This window comes from Rutilus rutilus (genome assembly GCF_951802725.1).
Source record: "Rutilus rutilus genome assembly, chromosome: 14".
Taxonomy (NCBI): Eukaryota; Metazoa; Chordata; class Actinopteri; order Cypriniformes; family Leuciscidae; genus Rutilus; species Rutilus rutilus.
The window spans coordinates 6313532-6336403 of record NC_140219.1 but is presented as its reverse complement, the minus strand read 5'-3'; the positions used below and the strand labels follow the sequence as shown (position 1 = coordinate 6336403).

At 36.3% G+C, this 22872-nt stretch overlaps 1 protein-coding gene across 2 annotated transcripts; it reads right to left on the bottom strand.

The window, feature by feature from the left end:
• Window positions 1-343: 343 nt before the first annotated feature.
• Window positions 344-14470, bottom strand: aup1 (AUP1 lipid droplet regulating VLDL assembly factor). 2 transcript variants are annotated; one of them, XM_084430393.1, is made up of 12 exons: window positions 14259-14470; window positions 13290-13427; window positions 11812-11962; window positions 10057-10247; window positions 8334-8406; window positions 7008-7081; window positions 6284-6350; window positions 5286-5409; window positions 5019-5162; window positions 3758-3909; window positions 1494-1582; window positions 344-824 (listed from the first exon to the last, which is right to left on the bottom strand). In XM_084430393.1, the coding sequence occupies exons 1-12, from the start codon at window positions 14297-14299 to the stop codon at window positions 779-781; spliced, it is 1290 nt and encodes a 429-aa protein (XP_084286519.1). In that variant the 5' UTR covers window positions 14300-14470; the 3' UTR covers window positions 344-778. The 2 variants fall into 2 exon arrangements, with proteins under 2 accessions (XP_084286519.1, XP_084286520.1); XM_084430394.1 differs by having other exon boundaries at window positions 5304-5409; window positions 14259-14452.
• Window positions 14471-22872: the final 8402 nt, after the last annotated feature.

Below are 22872 nucleotides of genomic sequence, written 5' to 3'. Positions count from 1 at the left end.
CGTTTTGACAGTTTAACCCTTACATTTGTCTCCCATGGCCATTACATACAAGGTGCTAATTCATTTATAACTTAAGGCAGAAATAAAGTAATTATAATACTAGTAATACAAAACTCTGATAGGTTTAAAGCTTATTGAACCTAATTTTGTGTCAATGAAGAAAAAGCTGAGAGCATTTAAAAAAAAAAAAATCCTGATGACAAAAAATAGCACTGACGTAAGACCTATGGAAATAATTATTCATCTATCCCTGACAACTTCATTTTCATTTACAAAAAATATGCATAAATAAGAAGATACATACATTTCCAATGATGTAATAAGAGACACAATCACAATAGTCTTTGCATTTCTATATGATCTTTAATGTCTTTAAAAGCTGATATTGCATCAACATGTATCATTAACCACATAATGAACCTCGAGTTGTTTTAGTTCACTGCCATATGTTTCTGAACCCTTATTCTCTACCCAAGGACCTTATAAAAAATAATATGAAGTGTGCCAAGGTCACTGGGTCTCAATACAAATTGTTTACCAAAATAATTGTTTTCTGTTGCAGAGAGAAATAATAAAAAGACATGCATGATTGCCATGCAAGACGATTTACAAAGAAACAAAACCAAGAAAGGAAAAAATCCAGTCTTCTCTCTGTATGTTTGGTAAACACAAATGTTTCATTCTGGGTCAACTCTATAATTTCTTCTTTGTCTATGTGGATTTTGTGTTAAGCAGCGGCCTTTCCTAAACAATTCCTCAGGTGTGTCTTTGTCCAAGGTCATAGATCATCCTCTTTGTTCAGTCCATGTTTTTCAATGTATCGTCTGCGGGTGGGGTGAACAGAAAGTAAAGAATCAGATTACTCAACAGAAATAAATGAGTACAGCATACAATTTCTACACTGTAAAAAATTCATCAAGGGTCTTGTAAATTTCATAAAAAAAAATTTAAGGTGATAATTATAAAATATTGTGGAAAAATAATTTAAATATATATGTGGAAAAAATTGAAAAAAAGAGCAATAAATCAGATTTACTATGTCACAGCATATATATATATATATATATATATATATATGCCTTTATACTGTATATATATATAAGCTGTGACATAGTGGCTTATTTCTTTTGGCTAGTAGAAGTTCTGAATGGCCGAAAACTTCATTTTTTTTAGCCAAATTGGCCGGTAAGTTAATTTCAAACCTTAAATATAACTCAAAGTTAAATAGAAACAGGTTATTTTCATTCACTCGAATTCACACAATTTTGAGAGTCAACTTAAAATAAAAAAGTAGATTTCACTAAAAATATTAAATTCATTGTGTCCATATACTAAATAATTTAGGGGATTTTACATGATTTATTAAGAAATCAAGCCTTAACTACTCAAAAATATCAAGTGTGATATTGTTACCATCATTTTTTACACTGGCAAACAACAGTTTTTCAAACACACTGTTTCAAACATTATTTTAGTATTTATAAAACAATTACCTTCTTGCATATTCATATAAAGCTTCTTTTCTCTCCTGTAGGGTCATGTGTCTGTCTGTGGGTGATCTCCCAAAAGATTTGGCAGCTGGCTGTTGAATGAATACACAGACATATTATCCTGGGATCCAGGAATAGACTTTTGTCCACTGTAGTGGACATTATATTTTAGTGAATTTCTCTGACTCCATACATGTCACATGTCACAACCTGGGTGTCCAGTAAAGAGCACTTTTCATCCATACCAAATGTTTGGAGGTTTCACCTTGAAAACAACTTATCCTTGGTCTTTAAAAATGTCTGACATTAATTTAGTGATCACATGTAGCACTCTTATGGAAATATGATAATATATTGTAATTATAATTTAAAATCGGACTTTTCAAATTGTATTTCATAAACCAACATCTCAGGAAAACGTTACGGGGTTTCAAATCAAAAAGTTACTTTCTGTTACAGAACAGGACGTTGATTTCATACATGTCCACTGTAGAGGACATCAGGACTTAAATCATGTTTATCAGGCATTTTGGGTGACACAACAAAGTGAATATGGAAATAAGTTATGCATCAATATTCCTATGAAATATTAGATATTATTATCAAAATGTTGCTAATTATTTCTCCAATTATTACACTTCTTTTTTCATTAAATGTTGCTCCAAGAACACATTAATGTGCACATTAGATACAGTGTATAGATACATTGCATTAAATGGGAATATTAATTTATGGCCATTTTACCCACATATTGCATAAAGTAAAAATGGTGCATCAATTCATTCCGTTATATCTTTCATAACATAGTTGAGAATCACAAATTTAAGTTAAAATAAAGTCCCGAAACCCCAACATTTATTGGTGACTGAAAAAAAAATCCCATTGGTTTTGCCTATACATATAATTTCATGTCATTTAATTTTTTTAAACAACTGAGTCCTGGTGTCCACTACAGAGGACATAGCATAACATATGAATAAAATATAATTTTTCAAAAATGTTTTTTTTTTTTTTTACCATTTGTTTCTTATGCTCTAATGTGATGACATGAAGAAAAAAACTAAATTCAAAACATTTCTTTTCTGGGTCTCAGAAGGATATAAATATCCTGTCAGACAAAAGGCTTCAAAGTTGCTATTTATAGGTAAATTCACTCATGTAGGCCAAGCAAGAAAAAAGCCATTGTACAGTTTGTACAAAATAAGGTCAAACTCAAAACACAGATCTTGTTTTTTGTGGTACACTGAAGAATATTGCACATTTGATTTATACAGTGTAATAAATCATAAATGGTCTTGTTAATAATGGTGTTCAATTATTTAACAAATCCTTCTTTTAAGTCGGTAACTGGTTGAGTCGGTTCACAGAATCGAAATGTTAGTTCTGGGGTTGATGGAGCAAGACGCATATCTGAGGTATCACACACACACACACACACACACACACACACACACGCTCTTTGCGCAGCACCAAATGAGTCAATAAGCTTGTCCAGACAGATTAATAGTGCTTTTCACACTTGAAATAGTTAACCCTGGGTCATTCTAGGAATCCTGAGTCATCTTGCTTCACACTGCTCATAATTTACCCGGGGTTAACAATTAATTCATATTATCCATATAATATTTATAAGCTAGTGTTTCACACTGTACATTCCTAAACCTGGGTTAACATTCTTATTTGCATATTTCTGGTGTCAGTGTCAATGATTGGATGCATCCTCGTATTGCCGACTGTACTATCGAATTTACACTGAATGGACATTTCGAACTATAAAGGTAATGAAAGTCTCTTCTTCACTCAAATGTTGTGTTTCACATTAGAATCTAGAAATCTAGAATCTAGTTGTTATTTACACTTAGTATAAATAGCATCTATCACTATTTGTACTTGGTGTAAATAGTATCTATTGCTATAGCTGCTGCCTTTTACCTCTCAAACACTGAATTTACTGCGTGACTGCAAATATGAGTATGTGGGGTTGTAATATGAGGTTGACTTTCATTTCGAACTGATTCCTTAGTTCAATAACATGCTTATTGGCTCATTCAGAGCTGAGCATACTTCAGATGTAGATCTTGTGTCATCAACTTAGAACTAAAGCTCAATTCAGTTCACTTCTGTGAACCGGCTCGACCGGTCACTCGATTAAAAGAGCGATTCATTCAAGAACCAAACGTCCCTACTTGTTAAACAAACTTTGGCTAAAAAAACTGGTTCATTTTCAGCTGCATCTTTTCAGCGAGTGATGTGAGAGTCGCTGGTACCTTTAAATTGGGTGTGGATGCCATTACAGACAGAGAGGAGGAAGCTGCAGGTTTGGCTGGAGCTGAAGGAGTGCTCGCAGCAGCCTCCGAGCTGAACTGGTCAGCGTGCTCCAGCAGGTTGGTTATGGTTGTGTCCACACAGTTGGTCTGTACTGTACAGAGATGAAAGAAAGGGATTTCTTAAAGGGATAGTTCACCCAAAAATAAAAATGTACTGTTAATGCACTCATCCTCGAGCTATCCAAGATTTAGGTGCCTTTTTTTATTCAGTAGAACAGTAAAGAATTTTTAATTTGAGCTGAAACCATGGTCCTTGGTGGTTCATATAATGCAAGTCAATGGCTACCATCACTTTGAGAGTCAAAAAACATATAAAGGCCAAACAAAATGAATACCCGTGTCTCCTGACAATACATTAAGGGTCTTAAGAAGCTAAACGATCGGTGTGTGCAAGAAACACGTTCACAACAGTCTGGAGCGCGATCTTCTGTCGCAGCATAAAGCACGCGCTGGAGCAAACTCAAGTGTGAGCTGATGCTGTGTTTTTTTTTAAAACAGAAAGGGAGGACGTGTGTGTTGTATTGTTCATCAAAATTATACCCGAGTTATCCTGGATGCCGCAACCTATATAAAAAACTAAGATTACGTTTGCATGCGCAATTTCAATCGGGAAGATTGACTTTTCACAGATTCTTAACGTTTGATCTCCAGCGTATGTGTCATTATGCGACAGGAAGCTCACGCTCCGGACTGTCGTTACAGCGCTTAGGACCGCTGGCGAGGCTGTGGATTACAGGTAATATTCTTGTGAATAATGTTCAGTTTCTTGCACACACAGGTCTTTTTGCTTCTTAAAACCTCAATGCATTGCCAGGAGACACGAGTATCAATTTTGTTTTGCCTGTATATGATTTTTTGAAGTGACAGTAGCAATTAACTTGCATTATATGAATCACCAAGAACCACGGTTTCAGCTAAAGAAGAAGAAAAGTCACCTACATCTTAAATGGCCTGAGGGCAAGTAAATCAACAGCAAATTTACATTTGTTGGTGAACTATCCCTTTAACCAAATACATACTGGCTGAAACTCAATTGCTTAAACCCAAGAAATCAGCTTTGCATTAGTACGCATATAGGGGAGCCACAAAAGAGTATAATGGCACAGTTGCTTTTATTGAAGCTAGTCTGAATTAATATTTCAGGGGATTTCATGTTAGTGACTAATTGCATACAGCAAAGCATTATGGGAGGAAGACATACACAGGTCTCTGGTGATGACCGATAATGGGACGTCAGGCAGAACCTCTTTCACCTGCTGCACCATACGTGCTACTCGTGAGTCTTCGGCCCCTGCACTTGTGCCCAGGAAACCCTGTGCCACTGTGCGAGGTCTGGCACCCAAATCTGACCCAAAAAAAACAAAACACAGTTTCATGTTACACTAGCAGACAAAACACATCTACTATGTTGATTCAGTGATCTAACTTGTTATGATGTATATATACACATCATAATTTCATTTCTCACCATTGAATCCGTTCTTACTTGAATGTGCAGTCTGAGCGGCAGTGTGTCTTTTCCTTTTGATGTGTTCGGCTTTGTCTGCTTTAGTGATCTGTGTGGAGATCACGCCCAGCTTGGTGGCCAGCAGCTGACGGAGGGACACAATGAACATTACATCAAACGACACGTAGAAGCTTTGAAACGGACATGAAATGGATCTGAAGGTTAGGCGGATGAAAAGCCATGTCAGTGGACAATAAGATAATGGTTTGTTTGAACATGTTTTTAATGGAAATTCAACCAAGTATGACATTACCGGAAAATGGTTTAAAATCTTTTACATTTCAAGGCATTCCACAGAGCATTCATTGCTACAGAAGCATGACTTACAAACTTTCAACAGGCTATAGGCAGAGGATCGCTACATGCATTTACATGCATGACTCTTTTTTTTTTTTAATGCTCCAGTTGAATCATACCAGTCCAGTTTTTGCGAAATCGGCCTAACACTGCTGTTCAAAAGTTTGGAGTCACTACAATTTTTTTTTAATGTTTCTGAAAGAGTCTCAATGCTCAACAATGCTGCATTTCCTTAATCAAAAATTACAGTAATTGTTCAATATTATTACAATGTAAAACAACCTTTTTAAATTTTAAATGTACAATTTTAAACGTAAAAATGTATTTCTGTAATGCAAAGGTGAATTTTTTTAGCTTCATTACTCCAGTGTCACATTCAGAAATGATCCTAATATGTTGATTTGCTGCTCAAGAAACATTTCTTATTATTATCAATGTTGATAACGGCTGTGCTGCTGCTTATTTTTGCGGTAGCTCGGGTCATTAATCAGGCTACAATTTGGCGACGACTATAATCACTGCACATGCAAACATATTTTTCAGAAAGTGCGGAAATGTATAAAAAGGAAAGGGCAAACATACAATGTCTATTGGACAAAATAGTTCACAGAATTCAACACACACAAAAAAAAAAAAAAAAAAAAAAAGGGAAAAGGTTTTACCTCTTGGACTTTGCTGGCAAATTCTAGATGAGATTCACCATCTTCTTTAGACAATGGTGGGAGCCATCTAGTTGAGAGCATTTCAAAACAATCACACCTTACATTTGTGTACAGAGACACTTAACAAGAGTGAGAAAGAAAGTTTATTCATTCAGAAAGCCATGATATGCTTCTGATTCTTCCTTTATTCACTCAATAATTACAACATTAAACATTACCATTAAACATTAGCATCTACAGGGTGGGCCATTTATATGGATACACCGTAATAACATGGGAATGGTTGGTGATATTAAAGTCCTGTTTGTGGCACATTAGTATATGTGAGGGGGCAAACTCCTCAAGATGGGTGGTGACCATGGTGGCCACTAATGTGCCACAAACAGGACTTTAATATCACCAACCATTTCCATGTTATTACGGTGTATCCATATAAATGGCCCACCCTGTACTTCAAAATGTCAACATTTTATAAAACTAAAATATATTCAAAAGTGACAGTTAATAAAAGTACAATATTTGGCAACAGGCAAGTATGCACAAAAATTCAGGACTAAACCTGAAACTGTTAGTCTTATAAGCTTCACTCGCAAGACTCCTGAGGCTAGTAAATACTGAAAAGCTTCATTATTGCATTACCAGTTCTGGCCTGTCGAGCAGCAATAGAGGATTGTACGTTTAAAATACTGCCACTGGACAAAGGAGAGACTGTAATATGTAGTACCTTACATGGTACACTGTGAACGGTACAAAAAAGGTCCACAGCAGCTCCTTCAGCCATGAGGATTCTGGCGTGTTCTGAAAAGAAACAGAGAAAGACCTTTTATATTATCCTAGATGCTAGTGTTTAACAGAACACAGTTACGTGGATCTCGATGGCTTGATCCTTATTATCTAGACATACTTTCATATGCACAATGTAATTCTCCCTACCCAGTTGACCGAGACTATTTTTGGAGTTTCAAAAGCAGGTCATTAAAAAAAATCGTCATGGAATTACCATCATTAACATGACCGCCCACATTTATATAAAACACCTATCCGGCATTCAGTAACTCGCCCCGTCCTGATGAGCGCTAGTGTGAACTGCACCAGCTGTTTTCACATGCAAAACAGTAACAGAGGTCATATAAATAAGACTTAAAGCTACAGTAGCGTGTATAATTTGAAAACATAAATTATTACAATTATAAACCTAAATTATATAATCTTTTTTTGATGCAAGAAAGCATAATAAAAAGAATATCTTAATAAAAAAAAAATATTCGGAGAAAAACAAGTTAGAATTGCGAGATATAAATGTGCAATTGCGAGTTACAATGTCAGTTGCGTGAAAATGTCACAATTCTAATTTTTTAACTGCCAATTAGGAATTGCAAGATGTAAACTTGCAATTGCAAGAAGAAAAGGTTGAATTGTGAGATAAAAAGCTGCAATTACCCTTTATTTATTTATTCTGTAGCTAAAACAAGCTTCCATACTCTTTCCATGCCTTTTAAATTTAAATGAATCAGATCTGGGGGTCCGTGACATCTCAACAGATTGAAAACCCTGATGTAATACAGCAGCTGAAGGAATGGATCATATCCAGTGTTCACCAAAACATAATAATAAAACCATTTTGCAAAGCTGTAATAGGAGCAAGAGGTCGCTATGAGCCGATCCGCCGACCTTTGACAGTCCGTCTTTCTATTGCACCGTGAATCACTTATTATCAGTGCTGCTGCTATAAATATCCACGCTCACACAAAGACTATCTTGTGTGTGTTAACAGGAACTTGAGAATGAAAAAAAGATCTGGGAACTCTAGAAACGAATGACAATTAGCTATTCAGTCTTATTTAAATGCCTGGGTGGATGGTTTCATAGCAAAGTGATTTACAGAAATAACAAGTGCAGCATTGACATAAAAACTACAGCTAGGATTACATTACATACACGTTCAGAGCAAGAGAGGTAAATATTACTTATTAGGCTATGTGTGTGAATTTAACCGGGTTAAATCATTCAACAAGAGAGGATCATAAAAAAAGGGTTTAAATGCAATTACCAAAGCTATGAAGGGCCTCTTGACCAGCAATGCCACAGGCTGGACGGAGTCAGACACAGAGAAAGGCCAAGAGCTGAGGAGAGAGAAGTTGGGCTTTTAAAAATGTCATCTTTCTTAAAGAGAAAAGGAAATGTCATCTAAAAGCTAATGGCAAGATGGGTGTCAGCTGATTAACAGGCAGTAAAGGCTAAATCTGAGGATCAGTAAAGCTTAGAGAGGAACCTTCAAGGAAGCTTAGAGAGGACCTGGCAACCCTCCCAGAACAGATCCACATTTAATCACAGAAGTCTCGGCATTAAAGCAGTCCTTACTTACCAAACATTATTAATATCAGGCACCTGACTGTCGACGTACAGTAGTCACATTTAAAACCAAATCAGATACATCATAAACAGGTATTTACGCTATAAACAGTCGCTGTTGGCTGTCACAGCCTGTTACAGTCATCATAAAGATCAGAGAGACATTTCATGTAGTTTATTTTATTATACACTATAGTATTAGTTTATGGGGAAAATAAAGATACATCATTCTTCCAACCTACAAATTGAGACCTTATGTATAGCATCCAACTTCACACTACAGATTATCTTCATACATACAGTATACTCACGTAAAGCAATCTATACTTTAAAGCAAATATCAACCGCGACTCTGTTTATATCAAAAAATGCAAACTATATTATCGCTTAGCTCTTTATATTAAATTTATGTAAGTATATCCAACTTTTTCAGAATACATACCGTACATAAACATAGGGTGATATATAGCAAATCTTGATCGTTAATATTTTTATGAAATGTAAACTGTATTATCGCCCAGCTATTTATATAAAGTTGGATATGCAAGTATGTCCAACTTTATTTGCATACATACAGTATTACTCGCATAGGGTAATATACACTGAATAGCAAATCTCAGCTGACTGATTGCTTGTAATCTGCCAAATGCAACTAATGCATTAAGATATTATACACATTAAAGGGTTAGTTCACCCAAAAATGAAAATGATGTCATTAATGACTCACCCTCATGTCGTTCCAAGCCCGTAGGACCTCCGTTCATCTTCGGAGCACAGTTTAAGATATTTTAGATTTAGTCCGAGAGCTTTCTGTTCCTCCATTGAAAGTCAATGGACGGCATACTGTTCACGTCCAGAAAGGCAATACAGACATCATCAAAGTAGTCCATGTGACATCAGTGGCTCGATCTTAAGTTTATCAAGCGACGAGAATACTTTTTGTGCGCAAAAAGTAAACAAAAATAACGACTTTATTCCACTATTCATTTCCTTCTCTCTGGGCCTCGAGCTATTTCACGTAGTGTAACTGCGTAGCGCGTCTGTGTTGTACGTCACACGTAGGCTCACTATTGGCCGACGCTGGTCATGTGTGATGCGTGTGACGTACAACCGAGCCACTGATGTCACATGGACTACTTTGATGATGTCTGTATTGCCTTTCTGGACGTGAACAGTATGCCGTCCATTGACTTTCAATGGAGGAACAGAAAGCTCTCGGACTAAATCTAAAATATCTTAAACTGTGTTCCGAAGATGAACGAAGGTCCTACAGGCTTGGAACGACATGAGGGTGAGTCATTAATGACATAATTTTCATTTTTGGGTGAACTAACCCTTTAACACCATGATTTGCTGTAAAGCTGCTTTGAAACAACGTGTATTTGTGAAAAATTTAATTGACTTGTAATAATGTTTTGAACCTGAACTTGAGGAGGCCGGTCCGGCCGTTGGTGGTGTCCTCCTCTGGAAAGAGCAGGAGGGGTAAAGTGTTAGGAGATGAGCAATATCTGCGGAGGGTCTCTGTCAGCTCCGTCCTGCTCCCTACGCCCTGACCCAGCTCCATAAAACCCCTCGCCCAGCACATGAACCCCACGGGGCCCTCCAGCAGCGGCTAAACACACAGAGAAAGAGGCAAACATGGTTAGATGAAGCTGATTAGATACAGACTTACAAAATTAGATAAAAAGGGGATATATAGCAATTAAAAGTGTCTTATTCTTTTATAACTGAAGCTGAATCAAATAGGTAACATTGTATAACTGAAGCTGAATCAAATAGGTAACATTGTATAATGCATCTGAGCAATGCGTTCGAAAGTTTGTGATCGCGACGTTTTTAAAATGCTTTTGAAAGAAGTCTCTTCTACTCACCAAGGCTAAATGTATTTGATCAAAAGTACAGTAATATTAATACAGGGTGGGCCATTTATATGGATACACCGTAATAACATGGGAATGGTTGGTGATATTAAAGTCCTGTTTGTGGCACATTATAGTCTAGTAGCAAACTAGGTGAACCCGGAAATGTTGAGTACACCAAAGTTTTATTGCAGAAATGTGAAGTATGGGTGCCCAGCATACAGAAACTACCGGATGCTAATTTGCATATGTTGAGCAATTTGCATAATTAGCTTTATTAGCTTAATCGTCCATTTTGACCACATATTTTGCACTGAATGGCCAATTTCTACAATATGTGAGTGGTTTTAGAGGTTTTAGAGGATGCTTATATATGTATTAGTTATATATTAGTATATATATATTAGTATATATATTAGGATATTAGTATATGTGAGGGGGCAAACTCCTCAAGATGGGTGGTGACCATGGTGGCCATTTAGAAGCCACAAACAGGACTTTAATATCATCAACCATTCCCATGTTATTACGGTGTATCCATATAAATGGCCCACCCTGTACAATTTAAAATAACTGTTCTCTATTTGAATATATTTATCCCTGTGATGGCAAAGCTGAATCTTCAGCATCATTACGCCAGTCTTCAGTGTCACATGATCCTTCAGAAATCATTCGTAAATGCTGATTTGCTGCTTAATATTTTTGTGGAAACTGTGATACAGGTGAATATAAAGTTCAACATTTACTTGAAATAGAAATCTTTTGTCACATTTTAAATGTATTTATTGTCATTTTTGACCATTTGAATGTGTAATAAAATTTTAAGTGTACATATACTGAATATATTATTATTTAAACTGTGCAAGTTGTGTAAATTATATAACGTTATTTGTATATTATATACGTGTATAAAATTTAGATGTATTATAATTGAATACACATTGTAAATGTACAATTATGTATTACTAATAAGTTAAAGTATTATACATTTACAATAAATACATTTATTTTCTAACTAAAACCTAGGTCAACTCATACAGAAATGTTAGATCAAGCAGAGCAGCATGACCTAATGTTTGAAACTGAATGCGAGTTACTCCTCCTGCCGCGTATTCAAACAAAGTGATTCATTTGAAGTGAGCAAACAGAGAGAATTAAACCTCATTCACTGGCCTCTGGCCCAACATTAAGTCAGCACAGAATCCAAAGAAGAACTAGACCTCATTGTGTGAGTTAACCAATGAAAGACACAGAAGTCAAGGGCCGAGCAGAGAAAGAGATTACATCATGCTGGGAGACACACATACACACACTCACCGTGTTACAGGAGGTCAGGAGGTTGATAATATTGTGGTCGAAATGTGTAACGTGATTGGAGATGTAAAGTCGGGCAGTTTTGTCCCGTAAGCGCGGGCTGTTCTGCCGGACATGCAGACCCAGCACTGAACACATTATTCTCACTATGAACCTGAAACAGCACAGACAAATGCCAATTCACACACACTGACATCAATTCTGCAAACATACAAACACAAACTTAGGGTGTGTTCACACTTGCAGATTGGTTCACTTGTTTTTTTTTAAGTCCGGACCAAAAAAAGAAAATAATACATTTAGTCCGCCGCTTGGTGTTCACAGTCATTTTTAATACCGCACCTAAAGATAAAAAAAAAAAATAAACTTGCAACAGAACTTAGAGACTATCCAAAACAAAGCTGTGGGCTAAATGCACTCGCTATATGTGTGTACATATGATGGCATTTTGACCAGCTGAGAACCGAAATGTGTAAAAGAGTCAAAACAGCGGCAGGAATTGCTCTGTTGCACAAAAACAAAGATCTGCTGCGAGGAGACACGGTTCTGACGCCTGTACCGAACTGTGATGGGCAACATCGCGACTATGACGACGAGAAAAAACAGGTATGCTTGAGCATTTTGTCCTTTTTAGGGTTGCATCTGGTGACATCATGTACAGTTTTTGGTTCTTTGCGTTCATATTTCTGTTAAACCGCACCAGAGTTCGTTTGGAAGTGGACGAGACCCATCTTTTCAGTGATCTCGGGTCTGCTTGTTTGGTGCACACTAGGGTTCGGATGGCAATGTTCACACTTATTCAAATAAACCGCACTTTACAGAGCAATCGCACCACAGATCGTTTTATTCAAACCGAACCTGCCAAGTGTGAACACACACTAAATCTGCCAAACAAAAATGACAAAAGATTTTACACTACAATTTATATGCAAGCATTAGGAAACTTGTGACTGATCACCAAATTATTAATAATAACCTTAATCAGGTGTGTGACAAATTAATCTGTAAAAATGTAAAAAAATGTGTGTAAAAATTATACATTAATAAAAAGTTTGAGCATGTCACACAGCAGCAGTATTGTTATTGTTAACTAATTATTATGAACTAAAAGTATTTCTGGTAATATAAAAACATTTAAAAAAAGATGACGAAGAGAACATTAAGAAAGGTTGCCTTGGAAAAAGATTTGAAATAAATAAGTTTGTTAATAAAAAATTATTAAAGCTACATAGAAAAATTATTACAAAATTAAAGTGAAAACTGAAATTATAAAAATAAAAGCCAATTCAAAATATTAATAAATACTATAATAGCATTTAAATAATACTAAAATAACACTGTAACGATGTAAGATCAATTATCTACATAAAACCTAGTCCACAAATGCGATGTTTTCTAAATATGATTTTATTTCCGATCTTACTCTTTTGGTGCGCTTTCTTAATGTTGACAACTATTAACTCTCCAGTGTGGCGTCTTACCTTCTGACAATACTGTCAGGTAGTGCACAACTCACTAGAAACACATGAACACCAATAAATATTCTCAGAAGCATCAAGCACAAGCCAACAGGGGAGTACAGCAACAACAGCAGGAGGATGAAGCGATCATTTGGTAACCTGTGAAAACAGATGACAGGAATAGAAACCAGCTTCAGGATCTATTTCTGAGAACAGCCGTTTGGCACGATTCAACATCCATCTCTCCATTTCAGAGATCTGAGCAGTGTACACAGGAGACTGCATGACCGATTTCCACCAGTTTACTAACTAGTGCACTTCATTTCTGCTGTCATGTGCGAGTTACTCGAGTATATCAGGATTACTACTAGACTACCTAAGAAACATGAATTAAGGCTTTGGTGGAGAACAATCTGCTACTATACGATTATGCATTATGATTTAAATGTAGATCAGGTTTTTTTGTTGTTGTTGTTGTTGCATGCAGCAGGCTTATTGCTGACATAAATAATCACAAATAATAAGACTCATTGTGTTTATATAAACAATATTAATTTTGCAGGTTTTATTAACTGTAAACACAACCAGACTTTCTGTAAAACTATCATATAAACCATAATAGTACTGTTAAAAAAAAAACAGCATTTATTTAAAATAGTAAGCTAGTAAAGGTTTTTAATGTTGCAAAACATATCTGTCACCTCTGATCAATTTAATGCGTCCTTGCTAAATAAAATTATTCCCTTTTTATACTGTTTCAATAGCAAATATGTCAAATATAGTTTATTAAATTACGTAAGTGCATAAATAACCAGAAATCATTCGTGTTTACTATTTATTTTCTTATGTATGTATTTGAAAATCCTTCAATGATCTCTAACAGACTTTATACGGTTGTGTTTTTGAGGGTTTGATGTTGAACATGCTACGGCTAATTGTGTTAGCTCTGCAACTGCTGTCATTTCAAGCTTTTAAATGTGAATAAGTTACCGCTGGAAGTCGAACATCTGCTCAATCCCCCGCGTTTCCATTATTTAAACTCTTTCTGGGATATTGTCAAAGGCTGCTGCATACTATTCTTCAGGGTTTAACAGAAGGTGAGAGGGGGAGAGACGCTAGCCCGTTTTTAGCCTGTGCTGTTATTCGCCATGTTGAGAAGCTGCTGATGTTTCTAGATGAAGAACAAAGAATTTCAGTGAAGAAACGAGATTAGACACTCCAGAGCTACTTCCGTGTTGAATCACGTGCTTTGCTATAACGCATCTGATTGGTCTTTAGATGTTTAGGATCGCTTTTATACAACAAATAAAATTATAATACTCAATATCCGCCAAATAATTGGAGAAGTGCAATTTTACACAAATACAGCATACATAAATATTGTTCGATGCAGATTTTTATGCTTAACAAGAACGATATTCAATTTTCCAACTGTATGTATTGTAAAATTAGTGACTTCATTAACATTATGTATGCCATTTCATTTCTAAGCCCCGAGGTAAAAGTCCAGCGACCTCTACTGCCGCATTTGTTAACATTACCAAATAGTCAAGAGTGGATGGGCTGGTAAATAAAGCATCTATGTTCCTCTTGAGTTTTCAAATGATAACGGAAACAAGTCACCCTTCATCTTTATCTTATTTTCTTGCTTTTCTGCGTGCATTTTTATTGTTGAAGACTGACATCTTGCGTTATGGAGTATGCACTACAATACAGTCTGACATCCTTTATTTACGTTTTTAAATGGGTTTAAACGTTTCCATTTTTATTTTATTTTTTATTCTTACATATTTAGACAACTGCTAACTATTTCTTTCATTTTCTTCCTTTTGCCTTATGAAAATAAAAATCCATGTTGTTTTGTAAGAAATGAAGTTTGTGCAGGAAGCACTTGCTGTTTTCAAACACTAGGGGACACCACAAGTTTTCTTATCTCCCAATGTCACCTTTTCAACTCTCAAGACTTTATGAAAACAGCGATTCAGCAGTTCTGTAGGTGTCAGTGACTTTTTGTTTGCCCACCATTATAATTCAATAAATTAAAACATTAAATCCATTAGTAAAACCGTAACTTCTCTAATATTTCTACTTTGTTCCTTCATGGAAATAAGTCACAGTTTAGCAGGGTGGCTAAATCTCCCTCATGATCAGTTTGACAGTAAGCAAATAAAGCAGTTTGTCATATATTGATCCAAGTATTACTGCAAATGTAATAGGCCCTATACCACACAATACAAAAATACTGAAACGTCTGATCTATACGGCTGCCATTTATAATAAAACTCAGTACGAATAATGTCTCTCTCCTCACAAACACACACAAAGTCAGATAACAGTGGTGCCCCTTGAATGCAGTGCATTCGCCCCCAGCTGCAGTTCCCAAATACGTCTCTTCAGTTAGAGATTGAATCTGCCCCATTCATTAGCCTAAGTGGATGAGCTTCCCTAATAGATGCTCCCCTTCCCCTCAATAATTGCTGTTGATTGGCGTAAATTAGACCCTAGTTGCCAGACGAGTGATTCTCGACGACGATAATCTGATTCCCAGCTGAAACTAATAGGATTTTAACTCCGGTTTGGCCTAATGTCCGTCTGTAAGGCCTGGCCCGGCTCTGTTGGTCCAGACCTGCCCTTCAGCCCGCGGCCGCATGCACAACTCACTCTTACTGCAGGGTTGCAGATGAGAGTGGCAGAATAAATGAATTTGTACCCTCAGGTGAACACGCATGCACACACGCTGTCAAACCAGACCTATTAACAGATGGTGTGGTTAACAGTGTGTTAAAGGGATACTCCACTTTTTTTTGGAAATAGGCTCATTTTACAACTCCCCCAGAGTTAAACAGTTGAGTTTTACCGGTTTCGAATCCATTCAGCCGAACTCCGGGTCTGGCGGTACCCCTTTTAGCATAGCTTAGCATAGATCATTGAATCGGACAGGACCATTAGCATCTCTCTCAAAAAAATGACCAAAGAGTTTAGATATTTTTCCTATTTAAAACTTGACTCTTCTGTAGTTACATCGTGTACTAAGACCGACGGAAAATGTAAAGTTGCGATTTTCTAGGCTGATATGGCTAGGAACTATACTCTCATTCCTGCGTAATGGGTATAGTAGGCGTAATGATATGACGCAGCGCCTGAAAATAGTCCCCAGCTCGGTAACTTCCAACGTGACCGGGACTAAGTTTGTCTAACCTATTAGACCTATTTTCAGGCGCTGCGTCATATCATTACACCTGCTGGACTCATGGTACGGCAGCAAAGTTTCTTGATTATTACGCAAGAATGAGATGCAACTTTACATTTTCCGTCGGTCTTAGTACACGATGTAACTACAGAAGAGTCAAGTTTTAAATAGGAAAAATATCGAAACTCTTTGGTCATTTTTTTGAGAGAGATGCTAATGGTCTTGTCCGATTCAATGATCTATGCTAAGCTATGCTAAAAGTGGTACCGCCAGACCCGGAGTTCGGCTGAATGGATTCGAAAACGGTAAAACTCAACTGTTTAACTCTGGGGGAGTTGTAAAATGAGCCTATTTCCAAAAAAAGTGGAGTATCCCTTTAAGAGAACTTGACTTTAGGGCCTAAAAGCGCACAGCAAAAGAGACGAGTCTGAAGAAGTTCACCATAGCGCAAAACAAGGACGCTTGTTTTATGGGGACTTTTCATAGACATAATTATTTTAATACTGTACAAACTGTATACTCTACCCCCTAACCCTAACCATTTTTAGATTTTCCCCAAAAGGACAAGGATTTCTGATATTGCCATCTTTGAGAATATTTTGTCCCTTTTAACGTATAGGGTTTACCAGGAACACACACGTACGTATGCACACACACACACAGAAAACATTCTGCTATTTTTAATAAAACATTGTTTAGTATGTTTTTAAGCCATTTAAATTACGAGGACTCCTCATAAACCACAGTGTAATGCCCATGTAATTACACAAATTTGTATCCTCTTATAAACACACACACAGTTGCTAGGAAGGTGGTTATACAGGCCCAAGTCTCAATCATTTTTAGGCCTGTGCTTAGATTATAAATCAGATCACTTTAAAAAGTCACCATAAAAAACAAGTTACATGATTTGAGATATTATTCACGTCTGTGCCACAATCAAACATGCTAAAACATAAAACATAGGGTTTGTTCAAATCCAGTTTGTAAAGCCTAACTATGAATAATAGTGAGCTGTTTTAGTGTGTTATTATTTATATTCACTAGCTTCCATGTTAGGCCATCACAATGATGTCCAGATCAGTATATTAAGACATTCTGTATCAATCCCTCTCAAAATGAAGCTTTTTGAGACACATGTCGCTAATGAAGATCACCCTTATTTGATATTATTTGTCATCAGGCTGATAAGAGCGAGCAGCACGCCTCGAGTCTAATGAAACTCCACTCCATTAGCGCTGAATCGGACAGATTGGCCTCCCAGAGAAATGAATTGAGTTTTTTGTATTTGTGAGATCATTCTCCCTGCATTAACTGATCTTTATCCCATCTCTTCATCACAGCCAAATCAGGTTAGGCGGCCATGATTAGCTGGGGTGGCCTCCCTTTTTAAGCAGTAATTGGGTTTAGCGGCTTAGCTGATAGCGCCATTAGGACCAATAACGGCCTTGCTTGGCTCGGGGAGTGAAACAGATTCTCCTGGAACAGATGGCAGATGCTGGTAAAGGGGCCTGATTTAGAGGGGGCGAAAGCAAAGTTTGTGTAACCGTAGAAGTTCTGGCGTTGTGCTGCGTCTGTATGTCCTCTGTGTTTGCCGGATGTCCGTTTTGCCTTTAGTGGAATAATATATGTATATATGTATATATATATATATGAGTAGAAACTAAAACAGTAGATTATTCACTAGATTATTAAAAATGTCTAACAATGTCGAATAGATTTTTTCCCCCTCATTTCCAAATGATGTTTTGTGATGTTGTGTTTACTAGAATTTTGTGGAATAAAATCAAAGACTTTGGCTAATTGCATAACTTTTATTTTATTTATTCTATACACACAATTAAATAATTCAAAAGAAACTATTTTACATATTTTGTCAAAATAGCAGGTTGATTAAAAATGATGCTCAATAAAATATTCTGTTCACAAGGGATATTTACCTTGATATTTATTTTCTTCACACATCATCTCACTATATCATATTAGAATGTTCAATAAACCTTGGTAAACAAGTACAATAGCTTAAAAAAAAAGGTTATTAATGGTAAGATTACTTGTTGTAACGTAAATGATGCCATAACCAAGCAATAGCGCTGTCAAATCAATTAATCGTGATTAATCACATTTAACATAAAAGTTTGTTTATAAAATACATGTGTATATATGCATGTATATGTGTGTGTATATCACACACACACACACACACACACACACAGGCCTATACACACACACAGACATATATAGGCCTATGTACACACACACACACACACACACACACACACACACACACACACACACACACACACACACACACACACATAGACCTATATATATATATATATATATATGAAGAGTTCAGATGCAAAAGCCTCTAAATGCCATTTGAAATTTTCTTATAGAATGATCATTTTTATCAAGCTTGTATATTTAAGTTCAGTAATTTCACTTAAATGATAATTAATAGGTAATCTTCATTGCCATTTAAGTGAAATTATTGAATTTAAATATACGAGCTTGATAAAAATGATCATTCTATAAGAAAATTTCAGATGGCATTTAGAGGCTTTTGCATCTGAACTCTTCATATATATATATATATATATATATATATATATATATATATATACACACACACACATACACACACACACACACACACACACACACACACACACACACACACACACACACACACACACACACACATGTATTATATAAACACATACTTTTAAGTTAGTAGAATACATATAAGTGTTGTCAAATCACACAATAAATACTGAATTGATTTATTTCTGGCCCTGGTTCATCTTTCATGGTATAACAGTGGTATTTCATGCAACAAAGTAAATGAAAATAAAAGGCAGATGTTCAACCAATCGGGGAGGAGGTTCGACTCAAAAATCAGAAGAGAAGTGCAATACTCACTCTACAAACATAGAGCTGACTTTATTTCTTTAACAACAGTGATGTTTCGGCCAACTTCAAGGCCTCCATCAGACATCCTTTTTATTTAGAGACAATAAATGACCCCTGGTATTGATTTCCCATATGAGGCCATGTTTACCCGGATATATAAAACATCTATTAAGAGTGTTTCCTCAACTCTGGCCACAAGTTTCTTGACACACTTTTCTTGATAGGCTACAACAAAGTCATGAAATGCAAGTTGTGTTATTTTCATTGATGGCTGTGGATGAATCGAGGCCTACAGGAGTGGAAAAGTTTAATATTTACATAACTGAAGACAAATCTACATATTGATAGATCTTCTTTACAGATTTGCCTGAAATTGAATATCAAAACGTGTATTGTGAGAAGTGTACACTCTCACACACACATGCGGCTTTAAAAATAGCGTAATGTCGGATTGTATATTGCCTATCTTTAGAGAGTCGGGATGCAGCAAAGAGCTTCTCATTAATGCAGGAACAGTTCCGCCTTTTCCCGCTCAAATCCGTCTCAGGAGAAAGACTTAAGAGAGCACTTCAGATGAATGAGTATACACAAAACCACTTCAATTATTCAAGTCCAGCTTGGCACAGGGTGTGACTTTTGGGAAACACAGCACACGCTGCCCAGATCTGTGTACCTGTTGAGCATTAAAACTATTAAAATGATGGAATTATGCTGCTTAAATGGTCCGTCTCAGCAATTCATGTCGACTGTGAGATTGCAAAGAGACCAAATCAACCACCCTGACCAACATTATCTGCTCTGAATGACCATTCCGATGTCCTAGAGTGCCGAGTTCTCAAGTCGTGGCTGACGCTGTGAGGCTAATGTCTGTCGAAGGACAATAAAGGCACTTTAAAACAATTGAAAAAGAAATCAAGCAGTTCACTTCGCGGGAAAAGCGTCCTGTGGCGAGTCTAAGGCAGTTGGATCATGTTAATAACGCTGAAGTTAAGTACCTGCCTGGTGAGATAAAAGACTTGACAGGTTATAAGGTGTTTCATAATATGGGAAATAATGGATAATGAGAGCGCCATAAATGTAAATTGGTATATTTTGCAAAAGATGAGCTGGAGAAAATGATTGCACTGATGAATTTGACTTGTTTAGTTTAATATTCTTGTTTCCTCTGCTAACAGGCTACATATCGCAAGTGAATTAAGATACAATTCAAATGTTTTCCGAAATCCATTACTCTAAACTCAATACCTTCAACACAGCATGCGCACACAGCCCGATAAAACATCACACGGTGATTTCACAGCGGGTGACGTGCTGAATGGGATTTATATTGCTTTCTCATGGAATTGCATCTTTATATGGAAGAACAAAACAAAAAAGTGTTATGAATGTGTTGAATGAGCGCCGTCTATGTCTATCTAGAAAAAAAATGCACTTATTTAATATGCAATTTTAAACACTCCCTGATTGCTTCTTGCATGAGGTGTTTTCACAGTTTTGAAGAGGAAGTTATCGAATGACAGCATGTAAATTAGTGAAATAAAGATCCTATTGATCATCATTTAAAAGCCATGATGAGGGCCCTACCTCCTGTGACACACTGCAGTGATTCATGGCTTCTGTGTTATCACAAACCAATATATCTAATCCCAGAGGTGAGGTGAATCTCTCCCCTGCTTCACGTCCTGTAATTCCATTGCTCGTCCTGTTTAATACACTATACTGTCATTTGGATTTACAAGCATTTGCTCCACATGTGACCTCCGCTTAGTGACATCATTGTTATAAAGGAATTAAATTTGTGGAGGCTCCATGAAGACTGTGAGACAGTCTGTTTGTGTGTGTGTGCGTGTGTGAGTGAGAGAGATAGACATGAGAGAGACAGACAGACAGGATAAAGCAATTGATCTTCATGAATCTGACATGCCTGTCCACATGAAAATAAATCACTGGGGCAAAGTACCCATTACGCTCCAAAACAGACAACAGAAATTGACATGAATAAGAATGATTTAGATATCAAGTTTTGCTTTCTTTTTATGGGTCACTAATGTCCATGAAAGGTTTTCTAAAAAAAATATTTGATTTGCATTTCTTTGGGTGAGCCAATCTGATCATTCCGCATTGTTGATCAATCCTGTTTTCATCTAAAGAATGAATCAATAAAATACTTTTGCAGCGCATCCTCCAAAAAGTTTCTTCAGTCATAAACATGGGCCAAAAATGATCATATTTCTGTCCAAAACAGAAGAAAGCAAGAAATTAAATTTTATATTTTGTATACTCACTATATGCATTTGCATTACTGTAATGCAAAGCATCTGTCACATTACAGTATATACAGTAAAAAAAATCTGTTCTAGCTTTAATTTTATTAAGTTGATTTAAATAAATAAATACATTACAATAGAAGCTTTACAGAATAAATAATAGTATTACAGTAATGAGAATCTAATGAGAATCAATACTGAGAATAATGGGAATTACAAAAAAAAAAAAAAAAAAGAGAAATGTCTGTCCTTGTCATGAAAACCAATGCAAAAAATCTGTTAAAAAGAGCTTACTTTTTTTTTATACATGCAACCTTATTTTTCCCATAAGAGTGGAAGTGGCCATTTGTAAACTCTGCTTCTAGTTATTTTTATGCTGCTTGAAATTGCAAACAGTTTTTTTTATATACAATATTATGTGAATATATTGTCTTAATTATAAGCACACTGTTTGTAGTGCAAATAGTTTTACAGTTTAAAAGAAAATTCCTTTTTTTTTTTTCTTAGAATTTTGACATTGACAACATATTTCAAACTCAACCCATCAAACAGACATCATGTTCCACTGAATGGGGAGACAATGAGACATATTTGCTGTCGTCTCAAAAAGAGTTTACACAGTTGCAGACAGCTGGTTTGCCTTCAAGCAACCATTTAAGACGTTACAGTCTCAGACTGAGTACACATAACAAAGTACTCAAATACTGTGACAGCATATATTTTCCAGTTAAAACCCTAAAGCAATAATCAAACAATGAAAATCTGTAAACACGCGCACGTATTCAGAAGACTTGAGTTATGAGAGTCACGTGACCTACTTTTATGCTGCTTTTTGGACAGATCGGAAAAGCACATTGTAACCTTGGGAAAGGTTTTCAGAGAAAGTTAATTGGAGTGGGGTCTGATCTTATCATGGACGTTCAATCTGTGTTAGTTAACAGTAAAACTCAAGGCACACTCCAGAGCTCGCTGCAGCCTCCTCGGTGTTGAATGGAAATAGCCTGAAGCAATTAGCCCACTAAGACTCACTCATTAGGAGGTAAGAAGTGAATGAGATCTGCTCGCCACAGCTAATCAATATTAATGATGGATTATTTACAATTAACAATGGGCCCTTAATGGCCGCCTAATTGTTTGTTTTGGCTTAACGTGGCGAGGTGAGAGCAGCAGATAAACTAAGGACATTAGTGTGAGAGAGGAGCGAAATATCTTCTCACTTTCTTTCACAGCA

What these genes read in the sequence shown, in the direction of transcription:
- aup1 (XM_084430393.1), bottom strand. Translation starts at nt 14,299, where the DNA reads ATGGAAACGCGGGGGATTGAGCAGATGTTCGACTTCCAGCG. An exon ending in AAGTAAGAACGGATTCAATG is followed by an intron (nt 5,163 to 5,285) that starts GTGAGAAATGAA and finishes TTTTTGGGTCAG; the next exon opens with ATTTGGGTGCCAGACCTCGC. An exon ending in GGTCATCACCAGAGACCTGT is followed by an intron (nt 3,910 to 5,018) that starts GTATGTCTTCCT and finishes ATCTCTGTACAG; the next exon opens with TACAGACCAACTGTGTGGAC.